General features: G+C 33.4%; 1 protein-coding gene across 12 annotated transcripts; it reads left to right on the top strand.

Annotated features, from left to right (window-relative positions):
- Window positions 1–1051: 1051 nt before the first annotated feature.
- Window positions 1052–25220, top strand: LOC110024010. 12 transcript variants are annotated; one of them, XM_020723721.1, is made up of 5 exons: window positions 1052–1555; window positions 1696–1784; window positions 2239–2309; window positions 2411–2573; window positions 24894–25220. In XM_020723721.1, the coding sequence occupies exons 2-5, from the start codon at window positions 1766–1768 to the stop codon at window positions 24983–24985; spliced, it is 345 nt and encodes a 114-aa protein (XP_020579380.1). In that variant the 5' UTR covers window positions 1052–1555; window positions 1696–1765; the 3' UTR covers window positions 24986–25220. The 12 variants fall into 12 exon arrangements, 9 of the variants coding, with proteins under 9 accessions (XP_020579380.1, XP_020579374.1, XP_020579373.1 ...); XM_020723715.1 differs by having other exon boundaries at window positions 2239–2573; XM_020723714.1 differs by having other exon boundaries at window positions 1645–1784; window positions 2239–2573.
- Window positions 25221–25367: the final 147 nt, after the last annotated feature.

Raw genomic sequence — 25367 nt, 5'->3', positions numbered from 1 at the left:
ATAACATAATAATAACAATTCAACATAGTTACTCCGGTGTTATTTGTGTTATCACGTGAATAACACATCGGTAACACATCAATAATACAAAAATAACACATCAATTTTACATCAGTAACACATCAGTAACACATAAATAACACATCTAATACACTTAATTAACAAACACAAAAATAACACAGGAAATTGATGCGTTATTCTAAATTAACAATCACCCTAAACAGAAGCACAAGAATAATACATGAATAAGACGAGAATAATACATGAGTAACACACCAGAATAACATAGTAATAACCCTACACAAAAGCATGAATAATACAAAAACATAACTAACTACACAACAGTAACACATAAATAACATATGAAGCACACTTAATTAACAATCACCCTAAACAGAAGCATATCACATCAATAATACATGAATAACACAGAAATAACACACCAGTAACACACCAGTAACACAGTTAAAACATAGGAAAATAATACATGAATAATACACGAATAATATAAGAATAACACATCAAAACTATGTCATGGAGATATCTGTGGGTCCACCAAATTTGGTTTTATGCAGTTATTGAGGTAAAGTTATTTCTGTGCTAATGATTCAAAGTCATGCTGTGTTACTTGTGTAATATTGATGTGATATTGTTGTATTTTTGATGTATTACTGATATGTTACTTGTGTGCTATGTTATTTAATGTGGTATTATTGTGCTATTGTTGTGTTAATGATGTGTTACTTGTATTTCATTACTATGGTTTAGGTGCATACTGTGATTTTAACGAACGAATGGACGCCATGATCATCTTCGCTTGCATGCCGGAGAATGCCTAGGATTTCGCCAATAATGGAGGATGCGCTTCACCGAGGAAGACGATACAGAGACTAAACCCCAAACTCGTAATAGTGCGGAGAAAATGAAAAGACATTTTAGGCCGTTCGGATTTAGGCTCAGGCCAGGTCGCGAATACAAATTAAAATTATATTTCTATTATTTTTAATTAGTTTAATAGGTGGGATCGGGGTGATACGCACGTAGCTTAAGATAGACACCTCCATACGCGAAAACCCTTTCCTCTGCGTGCGAAACTCTCTCGGCCCGATATCCCTACAGCCGGAGTCTCTCTCGCCGTCGTTTCCACGCCGTCGGCAAGCTTCTCCACTGCCGACCACCCCCCGTAGTGCACTTCTTTCACGTTTTCTTTTTTAGTTTGTCGGTATTTTGGTTTGGTCACTCGTTTCTTTTTTTGTTTGCTTGATTTTCTTGCCTGTTTCTTCGGATTCCTTGCTTGGTCGCTCAATACCTCGCTGATCTCTCGATATTCTTGCTGGTTTCTTGATATTCTTGTTTGGTTACTTGTTTGACTACATAAGTGATTTCTTTGAGAATCTTTTCTGCCTGGTTGCTCGACCTTTTCAGCTTGGTTTTTGGTTTGGTTTTCCTCATCCGAAAAAGGGAATTTTTCTTTGGAATGTGCCATGCAGAAGAGGTCTATCATGGAGTGTGTTGTTTGCTCACCCTTATGCTGAGCAGGATTCCTTTTCACAAGGTTCGAGAGATTTGCATTTTGCTGAGTTTTGCTTGTTGGATGGTTTATATATTTCAAACATTATGTTGGAATTATGCTATATAGCACAGGTTATTGCGTGATTCACATACCCCATGTTCATGCGTTTTCCATTTACTTAGTTCTTCAGCTGTTGACCACTTCAGTAGCGTTGCCTTATTTGTTGGTGATACATGCACCTAGTTCGCCGGAATGGCCATGGCTATAGTAGGTATACTTGGTTATTTCAGGCTTGTATCTTTGGTCTCTTTACTGCATTTAAGCTTGCTGCTTGCTTATTACGCTCCTGGATAAGGAAGATATGGGAGTGTATGTGATAGAGGTGAAAAAATATGCTAGGATGCTTGCCATGCTTCTACATGCTTATTATGCTTGCTGCATGATTGATAGATCAAAGCACATGATTATAAGTTCTTTGTTTAGAGGTATTGGCCTTTTTATATAAAGTTTTAACTGAGTATATACCTTTTTCAGCAACTCGTGCAGTGATAGTAGCAATAGCTAGTTGTCAAAGAGGCTAGCACAATTTCGATTGCAGCATTTTATTTCCACAATCAATTTACTGTGCTGAAGAATATTTTTTCTTTCATATTTATATAATCTTCATTTGCTATATATAAAGTTTGATTAGAAATTCATTTTTTTTTTTTTTTTTGAAATGCAAGAAGCTGGAATTCTGATAAGGCTCGTAAAATGCATAAGGAAGCTTTCACTTGGAGGTTTGAGTACAACGGATGTATGTTGGACACTTCCTACCGAGATGTGGAGCTTGAATGTGGGAGTTCTCTGTTGTCCTATATATATGATAAATATTTGGCCATGTTCTTTACTTTTCAGTGCTATTTATGGTGTTGTGGAGGCTGTCTCTGCAGCTTTACTTGGCCCAGCTGTTGGAGCATTGCCATTGAGTGCATAGTTTGTGAGAAAAGCGATGTTTTCTTGCCTTCTCATGGAAGAAATATGGGCCAACAGGAAAGTTATAAAGGATGGTTTTGTTCAGGTAATGTAAATCATGGCAATTTATAATTGAGTTTTATTCTTCTAATTTCACTTGGTTTGATGTAATTTGATAAAAAATTCAAGAGTTGCATGAAAAAATCATATTACATGTATGCCAAGAGCTAGAACTAGGGGCTCAAATTTTACTTTGATTGAAATGTGAAGGCGAAGATTCATAATATTCTTCAATGGGGCATCTTTAATGGATTGAAAATCAAATTAAATGATTTACATACATGTCAGTCAATTTTAATGTATTTACATACATAACACCTAAACATTCACATATACAAACCTGCCATACAAATCTTATATATTTACATATCTCACACCCAAATATTCATATTTACATGCATACCACTGAATTCTTATATGGTCATATGTTCAATAGTGGCCAACCTAGGCTTTTGTCACCCTATTCCTTCTTACAACTTCCTATATATTCTAGTAACCATATGAAGTCTTGAAAATGTACGTTTTTTGCAAATCAAATTTGATGGCTATATTGGTTTCTTTTTTTGATGGAACATTTACATACATACACACCATCCAATGTTTATTTAGTTACATGTATAACACTAAAAATTGAACGGTTACATACATACCATTCAATCCCGATGAATTTACAAATTTAATACCAAAACATTTCTCTTATATTCATGCTAATGTTTATTTAGTTACATGTATAACACTAAAAATTGAACGGTTACATACATACCATTCAATCCCGATGAATTTACAAATTTAATACCAAAACTTTTCTCTTATATTCATGCTGCCTAAACATTGCATATGAGTTGGATGCAATTCATATTTAATAAAATTTACATATCTGCTACACGATTCTTATGCATTTACAATACGTAGCATACAATTCTTGTACATTTACGAAAAAAAGAAAAAAAAATCGCCTAAACTTTCATATTTGTATAATAGCATCTTGGTGCTTCGACCATATGCATGAAAAGATGTATGATGTATTGCACTTTCAACAACGATGATATTACTATTTTTGATGTGATATTAATGGTTTGTGTGCTATGTGTGGTAAATGACCCCATGTAAATAGTTGGAGGACTATCTCGACATTTTACTTGAACATTCAATGGTAAAAAATTTATTCGAAGATGCAAACAAACGCCTTGGCTTGTCACCCTTACATTTACACGCACGTAGCAAATTACTTTGCCTCGTTTAAGCCTCGTGTTAGATTTATCTAATTCATATCTTCAAACTAAATCTATTCTCATACCAACTTCTCGTTGCACCATTGCGAGATGAATCCGGTCTCAGTGGAAGTATTGGATGGTCATATAAGTCATTTTATAAAAAACAAAGCAAATAATATCAAATTTTGCGTCGGTGAACAACTTCTCTTCTACGTGGAGTGGTGTTATATAAATCATCAAGCGAGACTATAAGTTGAAAGGTTTGGGGTTATGGACGATGATGAGAAAGACATCTAAGTATGTGTGATAGTATTGTATATTCTGGTTCGATGACTATGGGAGGGTCAAGAATTGACATTAATATTTTCTAACATTTGATAAAGAGTTACCCTTACTCTCATGAGTTGCTAGTAACTTTAGCCTGACAGTGTGATTGACTTTTGAATTGCCTAATTTGTAAAATAAATAATAAAAGAAATGAAATGGATGTTTTGCTTTGAAACTGATATTCTGAGGAGTCCAAAGTCTTTACATGCATGAAAAAAAAATCTTTTGAGTGTAACCTTTTGGCAAGCTCACTTGTTAGTCACACAAATTGGGCTGAGTGTTGGGTCTAAAAAAAATCTCTTGATTGTTTTGTTCGTAGCCTTTTACCCTATGTTGGGTCTCACGTACATAATGTTGATGGTTGCCTACAGATGTTCCTCGAGAAATCGTTAGGGCTTCAGCCCTGATTATAAGTCTATCCTTAATTCTTTTCTGCTCATTAGTCATATCTTCCCACTGACATTGGTATAATCTGCTGATAAACAGATTATTCTGATAATCCGCAGATTATCAGAATATTCTGACTTGCTGTTTGGGGCAGCTTATTCAGAATAGCTTATTGATGGTTATGGTGGTATAAATGACGTTCCTGCCCCTGTCTGGTAAAACTGCTTGGGGCAACTTATTCAGAATAGCTTATTGGTAGTACAAAAACATATAGTGCAAAACCATACAATCATCACAGATCAGTTTCAAAAGATGATATACAGTCCTCACACTCTTGTGAGTACCAGAAAAAATAAAAAAAAAAGATAAAAGCAAGTACAACCACAATGAGAAATATTAAAATATTTAATTTTAAACTCTGTCTACGCCTGTCCTTAGCTTTAGTATCAACCTGAGAAAACATCAGTTTCCCATGACCGCTGATAGTGTAATATCTGAGACTGTCAACCCACCGGAAGAAGCCGCAACGAGCTGAAACACTTTTTGCACAACCGTAGAACTGCCTCCCAAAGCTATGAGACTGAAGCGACGTGAGCAACATAGACGGTAGTCCACAATAACACAAAATACGTCTTTCTGTAACTGACATCTTAGAAGTCATGTTTGTATAACTGCAAAAAAACAAAAAAAATGAATGTCAGTACTTATCCAGAAAAAATAAATTACACATAAAAATTAATCTACATATATACTAAGAAAAAAAAGACTTGCTGGATTAGCTGTCATATATAACATCTGCTATAGACTCCCTCAGAGCAGTCATCTCAGCCATACCATCCGCGTTATGAACTACAAATTCATTAAATTCATTCTCATCCTTAGGAATTGGAGGCTCGATCATAATTTCTGATGGTTCTTCATAGACTGTTAGCTCTTCGTTATTAGCCATACTAAAGTCCGTATCTGAATGTGAAGGGTGTCGTCGTATGAAGTTATGAAGTGTCATTGTTGCCACCACAATATACACTTGTTTCTGAAATAGATATGACGTCATATCACATAATATCACATAGGATGACCCGGATGACCCATTTCTTCTTCCACACCCCAAACATTCTTTCAATTACCCCACGTAAAGAGGAGTGACGTTTGTTAAACATTTCTTTCCTACCACAAATAATGCCACTTGCTCGCTCAAAATCAGAAATGTAGTACCTATTGTCTGGATATGGCTTCAGATAGCCCCTCCACATAGGGTATCCAACATCAACCAAATAATATTTTCCTGTTATGGAAGTTATTGTTATTTGCAATAAATACCTATAACTTGGAATTTTAAACTTCAAAACATACCTCAAGGCGGATGAGGAAAACCTTGCAATCTATTCCTCGTAGCATAGACGAAAATTCGACTATAATGTGCACTCCCTTCTCAGCCTACCATAACATATGTGAAATACATGTTGAAGTCACATATCGCCATGACATTTTCAGTAGTCGAACCACTTCGACCAATGTAAGCCACATTGTCCTGACTGGGTATTCGAGCATTAACGTGAGTACCGTCAATTGCACATATGCAGTTTTGTTTAACAGGGTTAGAAAATATTTTTATGTTGTTATGAAAGTAAATAAAAGAATGATTACCTTAAAATAAGACATGTAACTGAGATCGACTGCGATTTATCCTGGAGTATTAGCGAATGATGAATCATCTGACATGATGATTTTAGATGATAAGCTAATAAGTGCCCGTATGCCTTTGGAAAAATAACGACTTATTGTCTCCGATGAATGCTGAAATCTCTCCATAACACTCCTAATTGATTCATTCTGTGACAGAATATATAACGTTATAGCCAACACTGCTTGATCATTAATACTCCAACAGTAATATGACAATAGCTGCAGCCCATGCTACTCTCTTACGACGTTCATGTTGTGGATCCATACTAAAGAAAGAAAGATCTCGATTATTTCATCAATTATTAATCAATACAACGAGCGAGAAATAAATAATGAGAACACTCAGCTAGTAAGAATAAAAAAATTAGATCTCTACTAATATGCATTCATGGAATCAATTAAAAGTACATTTTAAAAAAGAAACACAACTCCAAATAACAGATAAGTTCATAACTTTGAAAAGTAGATAATATAATTCTTGAAAACATATAAGAACTCAATCATTTACAATAACACGTAAATATTCGACTCGCAACTCTGGTTTCATCGCCATAAATATGTGCCTACGTGTTGGATCCTCAAATTTTTTCATACATATTGCATGAAAGTGCTTATCCACTACAATTTCAGGGATGGTTTTCATAGTGCAAAGACAATCGAAGATAGTGCTGTCAGGTGTTGGAGCAGGCAGTGGTGGTCCAAAAGCATCTATGAGTCTATCAAATGAAGTTTTCACAAAAATATCATTTTCTTTCTTTCTTTCTTCTTCCTAGCCTGGGCCTCTTCATCTGTGAGCTTGATTCCCCCATCTCCCTCTGGTTAACGCTGTGTATTTCTTCCTCAACTGCCACCGACTATGGTGGAAAATCATCGGGTATTCCTGTAAACCCCGTCTCACAAGAGTTAGATGCAAGATTTCCTGTTGCCACAATCCTATTGAACATTATGTCAAGTTTATCTTCAAGATCCGGGTCAATTCCGCTCTGTTTGTATTTTTTTGCTGTCGGCATTGTCTATAACATTACAATGAGGAGGGGGGTTTAGGGGGATAATTGTTTAAAATGAAAATATTTGTAAGTAACAAAAAAATAATGACAATTTTACCTCTAATTTCTAGGCCCACAATTCATCTGGAGCATCAATTGTCCGTTTGATTGGATCCCAGCCCAACCCCGTGGATCCACGTTTCAGCTCCTTACAAATTTTCCACTACTTCTTCAATTGATCCCATTTATTTTTAAACTTCAATATGTCATAATATCTTCCAGTCAATTCTTTAAACCTTTTAGCTATGTTCTGCCAACATTCCTTGTTGAAATAGGTGGTTGACCTATTCCTGATCTCAATCTCGGTGATGCAGATGTTGTAGAAAATAATTGTAACTTTCTTATCCCACTCGCTGAGGGACAACCTTCACTTGTCTTAGACATTGTGGTGCTATATGAAGAATTACATATTGTGTAAAAAAATTCATTTTGTAAGTAAATATGCATAGGAAAATTATTCAAATGCACTAACAAGAGAAGAAACACAAATATCTTTAAAAGAGTAAATCTACATCCACAACAGATCCAACTGAAGTAACATGTAAATCTCACAGAAGAAAAATAAAAAAATTTGCTCAAAGAAGAAAAATAAAAATAAAATAACACAAAGAAATTATGTGGTTCGGTCAAAAACCTACATCCATAGTAAGACATCGAACACTAAAGTACATGTCTAACAATAAAGCAATAGACATCTTTCATATACATAGCAATGGTTCTCGATACACATCTTATATTTGATACAAATGGTGTGAAAATAAAATAATACACATCAAATTTGATATAAACCTTTTCATATATGTCGTGGAACCCAATTCCACCGGAAGCAACTGCCAAAAAAACTCTAAAATATAAGTATTGTATCTCTTTATCTAAAATATTAGGAAATACCGAAAAATCTCTAAAGACATAAACCTTCTCATATGAGCATTGTATCTCCTCTCATAGGAAATGCCAAAATATAATAACCGAATCTCTAAAGACCAATACAACATATAAGCATTGTATCTTCTCTCTAGCCTCGGCATCAAAGGAAGCCCCTAAAACCCATCAACTATGATATATCATCTAACGCAGCTAAACAATTCCAGGTTATAGCAGGAGCAACATTCAATATAACAGGTCCAACTAAATAGGTGCACCTAAACCCCATAACTGAACATTATTGCAATCAGGAACAGTATAACAGGTGCAACTAAACAATTCCAAAATTTTGAACTAACTGAGTTCCCACATTTCAAACAGTATAACAAGGACGCATTGAGCACATTTCAACAGTATAACAGTTCAACAGTATAACAGGGACGCATTGAAGCACATTTCAACAGTATAACAGGGACGCATTGAAACACATTGATTAAAGCACATTCATTGAAGAACAATATAACAGGAACGCATTGAAACACATTTCAACAGTTAAACGATTCCAACAGTAAAAAACAAGATAACATAGATGCATTCAAGCACATTCCAACAGTTTGAACTAGCTGAGTTCCCCCCACATTTCGAACTAAAGTTTTCATACGGGAACAAGGACGGGAAGAACAATATAACAGGTGCAGCTAAACATAGATCCAATGCATTCAAGGGATTTGCTCATCTGTCATTCTTGCGATATAACACAAAAAAAAAAAAAAATGCAGAAAAACCTAAAAAAACTCTCAGATCCATTTCCATCAATGCATTCTCAAATAATCCAACAAAGACATCCTCAAGAAAACCCTCAAGGAAATCGAATCTTGCAAAAAAAGTAAAGACAATCGAATCGAGCCACATAAAACCAACCATAGAAGATCGAACCATAAAACCAACCAGAAAGCATAGCGGCATATAGATCTCACCAAAAGAATCAATATTTATGAAGGAGAAGATCGGGAAAGGAGATGGCGAGGGAGAGCGCGAGAGAGATCTCATAGGGGCACGGGAGGAATTCGAGCCCTAACAAACGCTGAACGCACAGGGAGCCTCACGTGTGATCTGTAGAAGGAAATAAAATACGCGATTTTTGTCGTTTTTAAAACGCGGGGCCTAACGTCCTAACTAAACACCGCGGTTGCGTTTTCAAAACGTCGCCGCGTCAAAATAAGCTGGCCCAAACGGGCACTTAAATTCTTATACCCAGCTCCGATCTTTCATATATGTGTTAATTAACTTTTTTATATACACATATACTCATGTCTTTTGTGTTTGCTTAATCTTTCATAATATTTGAATGCTTTACTGGCAATGCTAATTCTTTTACAGCGGCATCGGAAACGACAGATACGTACTACTACTTCCTTTTTTAATGCAATTTACTGTATATATTTGTTTGTTTTTGCAACATTAGTATTTTGTTACTAACTATACCTGTAAAGAACCCCTTGGGTAGAGAACAATAGGCCACCATTAGGGGGAACCTCGCAGTAAGTCTCAACGACCCAACTATAACAATTATTTGCTAATTCAAACACACTTTTCAGACTCAAAACCATCACAATAAGGAACTTGAAGCTAGCTGTCTGGAAATCAATATGAGGATCAAGTGTACGAAGCACAACTTCGATGATGATAGAGATCAAAACATGAAGCAAATGATGAACTTCAACTGAACTTTCTTTAGTCTTAAATAACATAAATCTATAGGAGTTCGAGGTTATTTGTCTTGCATAATGTAAATCTTCACTCTATCTTTAGGCATTTGCACAATCTTATTGTGCAACAAGCCATAACTTCTTAAGATCTAAGGTTGCTCGTTTGGTACAACGTAAATCCTTTTATATTCCTTAGTTATTTGCATGATATTATACTGTGCAAGTGTAAGCCATAAATTTGAAAAATTGACAGGAGTAAATATCAAATAACATTGTTTCTAAAAGGCAAAGCAGACAACATGATAGTTTGAGAAGTTATTGATGTTCTACCCAGAGCCTGTGACATCCCCTATCTTTTGAACATTTGTTCTTCAAAATAACTGATTCTATTTGAGCCCTTCCCGCATCGACCAAAAAGTGTACCCACACGAGGCTAGATTTTGTGCCTAAAGGCAAAGAGGTTGGCGCCCCCATGCCATCAAGGCCAATGTACACATGCCTGATGTCCTAGAAGGAGAGACAAAATGACGAAAGGTTGCACCGGCTTTGTAGCACACCTGCGCTACCCCTTGACACTTGAGTGCCCAGGTGCCCAGTCATTGTCTCTAACTTTTTTAGTTATTATAAGGAACGACGACATATATCATATTTATGACTTCCTAATCTGTAATCCGGGACATCTGAGTGCCCAGGTGCCCAGGTGCCCAGTGCCTGGATAACCATTAAATATGAAAATTATAAGGAACGACGACATATATCATTGTCTCTAACTTTTTTAGTTATTTCTACTTAGTGTGTGTAAGGATGTGATTTTGTAAGAGAGTTGGGAGATTAGTGAAGGCATTTAAGTGTTTCTATGTTTGAAACCAAAGAAAATGAGAATTCTATAGTAAGGAGAGGATGGTTGTGTAATGCATGAAGAAATAAATTGAGTTTGATTCTTCTTTTCTTGCAAACACTGGTTTTATGATTTCAATGGTTTTTTTATATGTTTCTTCAATCAAGTGTAGTAACCAAATGTTTTCATACTTCTATGATTTTGTAATGAGATGAATCATATTCTATTCATAAGATGTCTTTAGACTATTCAGGGACTTGATGCATGTTGATGTGCTAATTTTCCAAACCTCATTAACTTTTAAATTGGTTATTAAAATGTCAAAAATTCTTGTGATCTAGAACCTTTGACCATTGACAAGAAAATTAAGAAGGTTAACACTCGATCACTGGAAAAATATGAATTTTTCTTGTAGAATATTGTAACCTCATAAGGCAATAGAAGGTTCCTTGAAAATATATCAAATTAATAGTATGAGGAGTTTCCAATGCTTCTTATGACTTTGTAAAAGACTAAGGAGGATTTGTCTCTAGTTGTTAACTATAAGTTGGGAAACTCATTGGAAGAAAATTGAGAATTCACTTGATTCAAATCATAGGAGTATGAACTTTCATAAAATAAAAAAACTCAAAAGCATGCTTAAGTCTTTTTTTAATGCTAAATTAGGAATTACACACTTTCAAAAAATCCAAAACACTGACTACTTTATAAAAAGCATTGGATTAGTCGACTAGAATGTTCAAATTATTTAGAAATTAACTAGTTCATTAGGATATTGATACATATACTCAAAATTCCATATACTATTTGATCAACATGTATACTTGCTTGGTTGACGTGTGCTTCACAATATCGCCGCATCAAAATTTTAACACCATTATAAGGAAAAACATTAAATTTTTATTTTAGGAGAATTTTAGTTAAATCTATGCATATTAGATTTGAAAAATATAGTGTTGTTATTTTATTCCTTTATTTTGCTATTTTTGTGTTATTAAAATCCAAAGAGAAAATTTATACTTCATGTAATTTCTATTTTAATTTTTTACACATATTCCTATTTTACACAGTGAATTATGTGTTTCTATTTTTGCTTTCTGTTAGTGTAAGGTCACTACTCAATTGCCCGAGGTGTGTGTGTAGGATTGGAACTATAAACTTAGTGCCATTTAGCCTAAAATTTAAAAACTCATCAAAAATAAATAATAAAAAAACTACAAAATTTAAAAGAAAGTTAGGAGCAATGGAAAACCCCCTAGAAGAAGGAAGAAACATGTCATCTTAAATAAATTAGGGAGTATGTCAACCCTTCACTGGAGGAGAATTACTGGAGTATCAATACTGCTGCCATATAAGCCAATTTCTTTTAAATAACGCCTATTATAATCCAGATGGTATAGAATAATCAATTTAAAGGATCACCGTCAAAAGACCTTAATCTACACTTAGACAACTTCTGCGAACTATGTGCCACCTTTAGATATAATAGTTTCTCTGATGATGTTATTAAACTTTGGTTATTCCTTTTTTCACCAAAGGATAAAACTAACATGTGGTTGAACCCTTTAACACCCGGGCCTATCACCATTTAGACTGAACTAGCTCAAAAATTCAAGGTCAAGTATTTCCTTTCAAAAAAAATTACAAACCTTAATATTGATATTATATTTCTTACCCAGTTAGATGGTGAGTCTATATATGAAGCATGAGAGAGGTTCAAGAAGTTGCTTAGAAAGTGCCTACACTATATGCCTTATCCGATTGACTGATAATTCCAACATTCTAAAGTGGGATGGTGGGATCTTTGAGTTTGATTGTAGACGATGCAGTAGAGGGATCCATAATTTCTAAAACATTTGAGGAGGCATTTAAACATATTGAAGATATGATAATAATTTTTAATGACACTATCAAAGAGTGAATCATAGGAGAGTAGTCAGTATCTATGATACTGATGTGTTAGTCATTCTAACTTCATAAGTATAAATTATTGCAATGCAATTTGATAATTTAATTATGCACCTGTATGACTAATAATAGAAGATAATTCTTATGCACATTTAGTGGGTCCTAGTGCTTATATGGAGTCTATAAATGCAATAAATAATCAACCAAATAATTTGTATTATGATACTTATAACCCAGACTGGAGGATTCACCAAAATTTTAATTAGAATAATAATAAACAATGTGTAGGAAACCAACAGTGGGGAAGTCAACAACCCAATCCAATAGTAAATTAGAACAATCGAGGTAAGAGACCAACATATCCAGTAAGATTCACTTTTAATTCTCAATTCAAGGAAAAATTTTTCCTTAAAAGAAATTATTTGGGAACCTGCTACATAGTCAAACTATAGCCAAAAAATATATTAAAAATTAATTAGGACAAATAACTAATTCTTTGAGTCATAGACCCCCAATGATGTTACAAAACTAACACTAAAGTGAATCTAAAGGAAAAGGAAGGGAGCAAGCGAAAGCTATCAGATTAAGAAGTGGGAAGGAGTTGGAGGAAATTTCTAAGAAGAAAAGTAGCCTTGAATGACCAGATCATGAGCCTGAATGACTTAATGAAAAAATATTCCACATACTTAGGAAAGCTTGACTCATCATCTAAAAAAAATTGGAGAGACCACCACAACATTTTTCCCAAAAAATTCAGAAACATTAATTAGATCAGTAATTCTTCAAATTTCTAAGATATTCATGAAGCTAGAAATTTTTATCCCTTTCGTTGAAGCCTTAGAACATGTCTAGTTATGAGAAATTCATGAAAAAATAACCTCTAAAAGAAGAGGAAACTATGTGATTTTAAGATTAGGAGCGTGGTGCTATCGTTAAAAAAAAGGCATAAGAAATTAATGACCTGGTAGCTTTTACTATTCCTTGTGCTATGGGAGAGAAATTTATTAGGAAAACATTATATGATTTAGGGGCTAGTATCAGTCTTATTTTCTATAATTATAAGATTAGGATTACAAGACGTTCAACTCACCATAGTGACCTTGTAATTAGTTGATCATTTTCTAACCTATTCTAGAGGGTGATAGAGGATGTTATAGTTAAGGATGATAAATTTATCTTCTTGGTTGATTTCATTATTTTATGCATGGAGAAACAAAAGGAGATTCCTATTATCTTAGTGACCTTTCATTTAACTTTCACTAGTCTCTATGGAACCTTTTTTTTAGGATGATGCCTTTCAGACTATTCAATGTCCCAATCACTTTTTAGAGGTGTATGATGTCCATTTTTTGAAATTTGATGGAAGCTAGGATTGAGATTTTTATCGATGTCTTTAATGTGTTTGGCACATCTTTTAGCTCATGCCTTAAACATCTTGCCAAAGTTTTGCAAAGGTAGGGAGAAACTAACTTGGGATTAAATTGGAAGAGGTGTCAGTTCATAATAACTAAAGGGATAATGTCAGGGGCATAAGGAGTCAGGGAATGAGATGGAGGTAGACCAAGCTGAAATTTATGTTATAGAGAAATTACCCATACTTACTTCTATTAAAGAGAATAGGAGTTTTTTAGAGCATGATGGATTCTACAGACATTATATAAAAGACTTCTCAAAGGTTTTCAAGCCTTTGTTTCATTTGTTAGAAAGGGACGTGCCCTTTATTTCTAATGATAAATGTCTAGCAGTCTTTGAACATTTAAGAGAGAAACTGATCACTGAACGTATAATAGTTTCACTAGATTGGAATTTTTTATTTACACTTATGTGTGACGTTAGTGACTATGTTGTAGGGGTAGTGTTAGCCCAAAGAAGAGACAAAATTTTTCAAGATATATATTAAGCCCTTTGGACTCTTAATGAGGTTCAAGTGAACTACACCACCTCTAAAAGGATATACTAATGATATTATATGACTTTGATAAATTTAGATTTTACCTGATCGATACCAATTTCAAAATCTACATTGACCATTTTGTTGTTATACATCTTTTGGATAAGAAAGATGCCACACCTTGACTAATTAGATAGGTCCTTTTACTACAAGAATTTGATATCAAGATAATGGATGTGAATAATAGAAAAACATTAGGTAGTGGATCACTTGTCCAAGCTTGAGAAAAAAAACTTTTAAGGACTCACTTGTTGATATTAATGAAAGTTTTCCTGATGAGTAGCTCCCTTTGATCATTGACCAAAATATTTCTTGATATGTATACATCATAAATTTTATTATTAAAGCTATTTATTTATATAATCTTTCATATGTTATATAATCAGGAAATTCTGTTATGATGTTGGATTTTACTTTTAGGATGAACCATATCTTATTAAGAAGTATAAGAATTTGGTTATTAGGAAATATGCCCCTTTGGAAAAGGTAGAAAAGATCATAAAATTATGTCATGATTTTAAATGTGCAGGACATTTTAGAGATTTTAAAATTGCTTATAAGATTTTACATTCAAGATTTTACTAGCCTAGCCTACTTAAGGATGTAAATGATGATAATAGAAGATGTGATAAGTGCTGGAGGCGAGGTAATATATGTAGAAAGAATGAATGTCCGTGAATTATATTTTGGAAATTGAGATTTATTTTTATGTATGGAGAATTTGTTTTATGGGATAACTTATGCATTCTTTCAGAATTTTATTAGTAGTAAATTTTGTGTCTAAATGAATAGAAGTTGTGGCTCTACCTAAATGCGATTATCAAAGTGACATAAGATTTTTAAAGAAATATATTTTTAGCAGATTTGACTTGCGTAGAATAGTTATTAGAGGTGGAGGAAGTCATTTTTACCATAAAAAATAGAGGCATCAGTTGAGAAGTACAGAAATAAAAATAAATTTTTTACTGCTTATATCACCCACATACTAGTAGATTAGCAGAAATATCTAATATAGACATTATTTTCAAGAAAGTTACTCTGAGGCTTAATAATGCTTTATGAGTCAATATGATAGCCTATAAGACACCTATAAGAGTTTTCTTCTATGGGTTGATTTTTGGGAAAACATGTCACTTTTCTATTGAATTAGAATATAAAACATAACAAGCGGCTAAGAAATTTATTTATAATATAAAAAAATTGAAAAATAAATGATTATTATAATTGAATGAATTGAAAAAAATTATAGCGAAAGCTTATGAGAATGTCAAGATTTATGAGGAAAAGATGAAAAAAGGACATGATCAGAAACTAATTAGGATAGATTTTAAGCTTATAGATGAGGTTTTTTTTATACAATTCATGACTAAGGTCATTTCTAAGAAACCTTAAATTTAGGTGGCTTAGTCCGTTCATTGTGGTAAAGATCTACATTTTTGAAGCTATCAATATAAAGAATAGAAAAAGTTTTTTATGTTTTAAGGTTAATCGTTAGAGGATGAAACTGTATTTAGAGGGGATATGATTGGTTCTAGAGAAACCCTAACTTTAGGTCCTATGAATTACTAGTGTTTGTGCCTTTTTCTACTATTGCCGTGAATGGCCTTATTAGTGTTTGTAATCGCCTCTCTTTCTAGATCATCTTCACTTTGAAGAAATCTAAGTAGGAAAGAAAAAGGAATCAAGAAAATAGACAAAAATTAAGAAGCAAAAAGAGTATCTATGAATGCATTTATATAGAAAAATTCTCATAACATAAACCAGAAAAGAATGGTCAATAAAAAATCAGACCTTATTCAACGTAAGAGAATATACAAGAAAGCCTCTATATAAAAGACTATTGTCACTAAATACGAATAAAAAGTCAAATTTTATTTATAGTCGATTCAAAGTGATCTCTCACGATAATGTATCATCATGGTCAATTAAATTTTAGAGGATATCCAAGAAGGCTCACAATAATGGAGGTTTTGTTTGCCTAAAATAGTGTTCATGAATATATAGGTAACCAATGAGATTTTTGGTGAACATTGTATGGGGAAAATTTTCTATCATTCTGATCAAAACTAGGCTACCAAACAGAGGGTGAGTCATTGTTACTAGATGGGTATCCATCACTGAGCAGAGAGGGTCTATAGTACTCCTCTGCAAAAGACTCGACAAAGGAAATGAATGTGCTTAAATAGAGGGTAGATCAACAGGTAGGTTGAAAATAAACTTAGGTAGATACACAGCCTGGTCAAGGCTTCGTGGACCTATCTTGTCAGACTATATGGTCCCAAGATCTACCAAACCATGAAGGTAGTTGACCCAACCTAGCTTGTATTATCTGAATTGATCCAGAAATTCCAAATCAAAAGATAAAAACGACAAAGCTCATATGACTTTATCTAAACAAAAAAGGTAGATTAGGGATTATATCTATAAAGGATATGAGCAAAAAATCTACGTAGAAAGAAGACAGAATGACAACTACAAAGCTAAGCTACCCCACAAAGGTCTTATACAAATGTCTGCATCAAAAAAGCCTCTAAAATCTTAAATGTTCACAATGCAGCTTCTTATTTTAACATCTTTTAACATGCACCTTATGAAATATAATCTATATAATACATATTATATTTTGCAGTCTGTAGTTCTGTATTGATGTTCTTATAAATTAAGATTTAATTGGTTTAACAAATTTGCATTATTTGACTTTTTTCTTGCAGTTGCAAGCTTGGCGAGTGCAGAATCATTCTTTCAGAGGAAGGTGCAAAGCATAGGTTGCAAAGGATGCAGCTCAACTTCCCAAGGTTGATTGCTGGATTTGCATAAATTTATTAATAACAAATTATACCGAATTTGCATTTCCATTTTTTTTAATTCACGGTGAAATTTTTTAGACATACCTTATGATAGTAAAATATATAATGGAACAATCAAATAAGAAAGAAAGAGTATTTTCGTTAAGGCACATAATATGTTTGCAATTGTTGAAGATATACTAATAATCATGGAGGTCCTATTAATATGTAATGGGGATATATTCATGCCTTTTATAATTATTTTAAAACTAGCTCCAAGGTCATACATGAACTTAAATACAAGAAGCAAAAAAAATTGATTTTGAAATCCTACAATTTTAGTCAAAATTTCTATCAAGATAAATCTTTTAAGATTAACTTTTATAACAAAAGATTTTATCCTAAAGATCTTAATCATGATCGTATCTAGAAAAAGACATGCATAATAACGAGTGAATATAAGGTACAATAAATAGCACACTCAATATAAAAGAATGAATAACCGCTGAGTAGGCAATGTATCCCAAAAAGTGAAATAACAGTCGTGCTCCACAATGCACAATCCTAAAGCTATATAATAAATATGTAACCTAGAATTAAAGTATGAAGAACAAGCAAATAACTCCCGATCCTCTCCAAATGATGCTTACTCCAAGTTTCGGGACTCGCGCATATACCTTATTTCCAGTACGAACTCTCCTAAGGGACTCTAAATGTACATGGGAAAACTCTAAAAAATGACTCAATCTACTAAATAGAGTTTAGTACGGGATATCTAATGCAACATTTAAAAGATCAAATCAAGTGGGAGGAGAGCTAAGCAACACCTAAAAAAATGCATTAATTTAAATTATCAAGCTCCTCTCTATTCTATATGACACCCTGAAAAAAAATTTTCCCTAATAGGCTAATGCACAAGTTTCAAACTTTATTAAATACGCAAAAAGGCAGTAAAATTGTATGACAACTAGTTAAAACTAACTGTAATAGTTGCATATGGAAGTTCTTAGTTACATCCTAGCCCAAATTTTAAACAAAAATTATTAGGTGTTTTCTAGGCATACATTTACATGCAAGTCATGCAGTGCAAGGGGTAAATGGTTTTTCTATAGGTTCTCAAATGAACCACTTTGTTGGCCCCTTTTTGGTAATCTAAAAGAATTAACACTCATCACAACAAGTGACAAATTTTGGTTTAGGCCTATGCTTTGAATGATCCTAAGAAATCTGATAAATAATAGGATAACTCGCATTACTCATTCAAACAAATCAACAAGTAATGCTCATTTCTCTATTATCACCATAAGTCATACTAAGGGTCATCTGAGTACTACCACTGACATATTGACTCATAATTCCTAAACCTAAAAGATGCAACAAGAAATAGGGTCTTACTTAGATGAGCAAAACCCTGCATGCATGGACATACACAGAAGCATATCATGAAAATTATGACTCAGGAAATAAAATCTAATAACACCGACACTAATTCAAAGCACCTTATAACATTATAGAATAAAATATGCAAATAACATGCACGAATAATAGCTTTAAGATATTAAACACAAGTGCTTAGACTCAAGGTCTAAATGCCATGAAAATGATTGATAACAAAATCATGAATACAAACATGGATCAACATGTAAGCATGCAAGTGCAAGGAACCATGTTCTTATGAATGGATAAATGCAGAGCTCACGTCTTCTATGATCACAATGAGGGCTTTATAATGTTTTGAAGATGACTTTATAGAATGATCTCTACAATTTGAAAGTAGGAGATAGTTCTCGAACAATAGCTAGTGGTACCTAGGCATTACGTCAAGAGTGTGCTGACACACAAATGTAATCTAGATTTAGTTAGTGGTAGGACTCAAACACTATAGTATATGCCCCACATATGCATAAAATGAAAAAACTAAAAAAAAATTAATTTTTTTTAATAAAATAGTTTTGTGTTGGGTGTCAAGTTTGTTTCGTATATAGGTTAGGCTCAGGTTTGACCCAAAATTGACCCAAACCAAAATAATTTACCTCAATTTGACGCAAATATCAAAAGGGTCGATATTCTAACCAAAATTTGACTCGCCCTCAACTCACCAACCCAAACTTGACTCATATAACACATTTTACATAAGATATAACAATGATAAAGATCAAATTTGGTCAAGTTTACGTCAATCTCTAATCATTTTTTGTTGGTGGGTCAATTTAGAGTCATTTTGAGTTAGCATTCAATTTCAAGTTAATTTTAGTTTGGCAGGTCAAACCCAAACCCAACCTGAAAAAATTAAATGGGTCATAATTCACCATACTAAAAAAATATTTAGGTCAACCTAAATCTAGATTTTTTTAAATATAGTTCCGGTTGAGTTGGCATCTCAGGTCAATTTTTGACATCTTTAGTTTTGTGTAGTCTTAAAAATAAGTTTAAAAGTTCTAAATCATTGATTATAAAATGAATAACATCCATGCCTCATCACAATGCACACATCTATTAGTGGCAATGAATACTAGAGGCTTTTTTCTCCCTCTACAACCCACCATTTAAGGATAGTTTAATTGGATAAGATCAGGGCATTATAGACTATAATCTTAAGGGCTAAAATCAAATTTCCATGAACCTAATCTCATGATATTAGTCCACATAAATGCTAAGGTTTGAGAAATTCAATTGCATGGAATATTACAATTGTAGATTTTTTCTCCTCACCTTCAAGGAGGTGAGATGAAGCAAAGAATTTTATCATTTGTTATAATAGCTCTAAATTGATGGGTCAATCAAACCAAATTTTCTCATGGAGTGCGATTGGAGGCTAGAGCTACCTAAACTATTTAAGCTCATTAGTTTAAAGGTTCTAGAAGCTTTTTAAAGTCCAAAAAAGGTGTCCTAGATAGTTGAGAGCTTTTATATGGCTAATTTCTTAAACATCTATATTTTAAGCACTTAGCCATGGTATTCACCTTGGGTATTTGTTGGTGGTTGGCATGAAGGCTAGGTGGAAGGTAGAGATGAATCGACTAGGCTTCTCAAATGTAGTACCAGGGTTAAGGGAGCTTAAATCCTATTGGCCAAGTGTATTATTTTTATCCCTTTCTATGTTTAGTTTAACCAAAGAAAATGGCTTTATCATGGGTTACGCTTTCTATCTAAGTTTGTATAGTCACTTAGCCAAAGAGCTTAATTAGTTATATGAATTGGCCATTTTATGGGTTTTTGTTCTTACCAACTTAAAGCGGTTCAATTAGTTCAAGTTGAGAGTTGATCAAATTTAGTTAAACCATATGACAAATGGGTTGACCATGGCTAGTATAAACCAATAACATCCTATGCTCGTTTCATATCTAGTAGCTTTAACAACTTTCAATGTTAAGAACAAATTTTCTCTATTAGTTCTCTAAGGTTCATTTTAAGATAACCTGGATCCTATGGCGAAATTGATCTGATCCAATAGGCAAAATGGGCCAAGTTAGTTAGGTTTCAATTTTAGGCATCATCAAAGACGTCCATGTCAAATAAATTAAGCCAATTTGATTGGTGGTTGAATCTATATAGATTTTCAACATGATCATATTGAGTTCACTAGAGTTGGGCCAAGTCACCACCATCCTAAAAATGTTACATGCCAAATTAATTAGGATAATTTAATGACTAACATAAATATAATTGAATTATCTTATTTAGATTTATTTTGGTCAAATTGAATCAACTAAGTTAATTTAGTTCAATCGTTGGGTTAGTTAGATTATAAAGAATGTAACTAAAGTATGGACATCTAATTGTGAGCCAAATCAATTTGTCTAAGATATATCATGGCCATGAGCTTGGCATGACCCTTCTTGTAACTAAACAGTTTACACGCTATCACAATCATTCAAGTGATAATTTAAATATATATATATTTTTTTATTTTGGGATTTATTATAATATTATCAAAATTGATTTTTAAGCAATTTTGTCTGAAATTTGTATTGCACTAAACATCAACTTGAAGTTCATTAGCTTCAACTTTTTCGTCTAAGTTCTCTACATAAAAATGGCTTACGGGTTTAGTGGTTGAGGAAACATAAATTGACTCGAAGAAAATCCCAATGACTTTTTATTTTATAATGATAAATTTAATCTAAATGACAATTTAATAGCTATGGATAGTTTTCTAATAGTATTTCCTCCAAAAAAAAACTTTGTAATAGGAGATAACATATTTAAATAGTTACAAATGTTTTTTTCTTGTTTAAGTGAGGCTTTTCACAATTTCCACCCGAGTGCCTGCAAGAATCAGAGGTGGGCAACTGCGACTAGGGAAGACTAGGCAACTGCAACTAGCCTCTAAGTATCTCTTGCTATAGAGATGATTCCCTTGTAAATGAGTTTACATAGAACCATTTGAACAATTTAAATCGAGGAGAGTGAGCCACCTCAAGTTACTAAGAACAATTCAGAGAGAACTTATTGAGAATTTTATTTCTGGCTTTGCATATTTGATTTTCTTATTTGATTTGCATGTCAATTTTTTTATTGATGCTCAGCAGTGCCCTGTATGTATAGCTAGGAATTAAATTCTGAGTTAAAAAGTTGACTATACGTATTCAAGTTATATAATATATTTAATAATTTTTTATCTTCTGACATGAATCTTGATGCATTTTTTGAATAATAAATGTTTCATAGTTGAATTAATGATCATTCACCGCCATTTTCAACAAGTATATGGTGACCATCTCAATAAGTTGAATGTGATGATATCAAAATTGGTTTGATCCAAATCCGATCAATTCCATCTCAAGCCATTTAAGCATATTTATTGGTTTGAATTCCAATGCTAGTCTGTACTGTAGACTCGACGATAACTTCCTACCTCCTTAGTTGTCAAACACTTTCTACTATCACCCATCGGACGCTGTCGAACACCACCAACCACCCTTCCTCACCGACATCGATGAACTCTACTATCTAATAATGTATCTTAAATATGGTGTAATGTGTATCTCAAATACGGTGTAACAATGTATCTCAAATGTGATGTAACGGATAACGTCATATTAAAGTCTCGATGAAAACTTACATTCATAGTCGTCGACCACCATTAAAACCACCTGCAAGTCACCATAAAAAACTGACAGCTGTCCTTGCTCACTGCCATCAATGAATACTGTTACTAACAATGCTTCTTGAATATAGTGCAACGACTTATCCCAAATACGATGTAACGACATATCCAAAATTTGGTGTAAAGACTCTCAAATGCGTGTATCAAATATCGTCTAAAAGTCTTGGTGATAACTTTCGTACTTCATAGTCGCAAACCACCATTGACCACTACTCAACGATTGCTGTTAAAGACTACCAGCCTCCTCTGCTTGCCATTGTTAGTAAACTTTTCTAAATAATGATATATCCCAAATACGGTGCAACACCTATCTTGAATATAGTGCAATAACATATCCCAAATATGGTGAAATAGATAATGCATTATTAAGGTCCTAATGTTCTCTTCTGGCATCTGTAACCCTCACACATAATTCACCACCACCTATCACCTGCTTTTTACTGTCGATCGCCTCTGTTCGCCACTATCGATGAATTCTACTAGCTAAAGATGTATCAAAATATGGTATAATGATGTACCTCAAATACGGTGTAATGACGTATCCTGAAAACTATATAATAATTTATCATAAATGCAGTTTAATTATTAATGTCGTATTGAAGTTCAAATGATAATTCTTGGACTTTATAACCACCAACTACTGTGGACCATTACTTGCCTGTCGTCGTCAACTAACAACCGTCATGACCGCCACTGGTCACCCGTGTTCATCATCGTTGGTGAACTCTGCTAGCTAACGACATATCTCGAATACGGGATAATGATGTATCTCAAATATCGCATAACTTATCCTCAATATGGTGAAACAACATATCCCGAATACGGTGTAAACGAATAACATGATATTGAAAATTCGTTGATAATGACAACTGCTTACAATTATCATAGTCATAATACAATAGCTTTCTTCTAACTCCTGAAGTTTTTTCCATGCTACTATAACTATACATGAACTACATCTTATGTGACTAACTATGACCTAGATGGATAATTGATATATCAGATTCCAACTACATAATTTGTGCGTAATTGACATTGTTGCAATAAACTATTACGACCCATATGACCAACTATGACCAATGTCGCTAATTGCCACTACAACTTTAAACTACGACATTCATGACCCATTGATGCTATTGCAAAAATTAACTATGGTCTATTTGACTAAGCGATATTATAATACCAACTTTGACCTATGTGAGAAACTACGACCTATATTATCAACTATTATTTTAGCTTTCAATTACAGCCTCTATGGCCAACTGACACTTCTGCGACAACCGACTACAATATATGTGGCCAACTACAATCTATAAGGCTAACTATTATTACACATACTAATTACGGCCTATGTGGTCAGTTGCTATTATAGTTTCTCATTGCGATCTTTGTAATCAACTGACACTCTTGCAGCTACTGACTATGACTTATATGATCATTTACTATTACAACTTTCTAACATGACCTCTATGGATAACCAACACCTATGCAGCTACCAACTACTACTTATATTGTCAATTAGTATTGTAGCTTCTCACTACAACATTTATAGCCAACTGACGCTCTTGTAGCTTCCAACTACAACTTATGTGTTCAGTTATTACAGTCTTTTGTGAATCATTGACACTGTTGTAGTTCTCGCCTACAACCTTTGTGACCAACTATTGCTATTGCAATCATTGACTACAGCTTTTATGATCAACTACAACTTTTGTAACATCTTACCACAACATTTGTGGCTAAATATTATTACCGCCAAGAACCACACTTATTGTAGATCAATTATGGATGTTATAGCTAAACTAATATTATACATATGTAATTATCATCATTATAGTTCCATGCTCTCCAATTCAAAAGAACAGTGCACTAAGTATTTACAATTATATGGTGATATATTATGGCTAAGCTAGACCCTATGATTTTTTCTCTTTCCATAGTTTTTCAGCGTAAAATTTTTTGATGTCGTTTTCTACTAATTTTTTATTATCTGTGTCTGTATTTGATCTGCGTGCAACACTATAGCAATAGATATCACTCTATCATCGTGAATCTTCGGACACTCATATCTCTATCATCGTGAATAATATTTTAAAAATTGAAGGCTTCAAAATTGTATATATATATATATATATATATATATTCAACTTTGTAATTAACTGAGGAGCGGCAAGTTTTTTGTTCTCAAGTTGGCTTGCAGAACTTAATGTGGGCTGAACAATATTTTATGAGCCCAATACCCTCATCAGCTAATGGGAAACTTCATGAGACAACAAATTCAATAGCTTATGGCTGACTGTTGACCCAGAGTCAACTAACGGGCATCTATCTTATCTAAAAATCTTACTCTACGCAACTCATGGCCTTTGAGTTTTTCTAAATTTGAGCTTCCAGTTGTAAGAAAGTCAAGTCAATTTTTAGCAAACAACTGCTTGAATTTGATTTACATGGTTTTAATAACTTGATTGGTCCTTCTCATATAAAGAATCATTTCTTTTCTTTTCTTTTTGTTTAAAACAAATTTATGCTCCAATCCTCAGAACCTTTGCACAATTTGAGCATGAAGCTAGATGACTTCATGGATTCTGTTGGACTATACGTTCTGGTTCATCTCCGGCAAACTAATACCTAATTGCAACAAAAAATTTAGAAGCTTTGGAGTCAAGAAAAGTATAATGCCATCTAAAGAATGCAAGAGGATGTTTTGTCTGCACATAATGAACATATAAATAGTTTTCAGAACGCCTTGGAAACGGTTGCCAGGCAGCCTTTTATCATATTATAAATCAAAGGATCTTATCGAATCCCATATGAGATCAGAGAAGAGTTTGCTATAGCTCATAATGCTTTATCTATTTTTATTTCTTAAAAAATGGTGGGAATTACTTCTGGTTTACATTCATACCACCCAATTCCAATGTATTTACACATCTAATACCTAAACTATTTTTTTTTTTTTTTACATTTATACGACTCAAATAAAGAAACACGTCTATTTTAACTTTTAGAAAGTG

Source organism: Phalaenopsis equestris, unplaced genomic scaffold (genome assembly GCF_001263595.1).
Source record: "Phalaenopsis equestris unplaced genomic scaffold, ASM126359v1 Scaffold000240, whole genome shotgun sequence".
NCBI lineage: Eukaryota > Viridiplantae > Streptophyta > Magnoliopsida > Asparagales > Orchidaceae > Phalaenopsis > Phalaenopsis equestris.
This window is presented reverse-complemented; position numbering and strand designations above follow the sequence as displayed.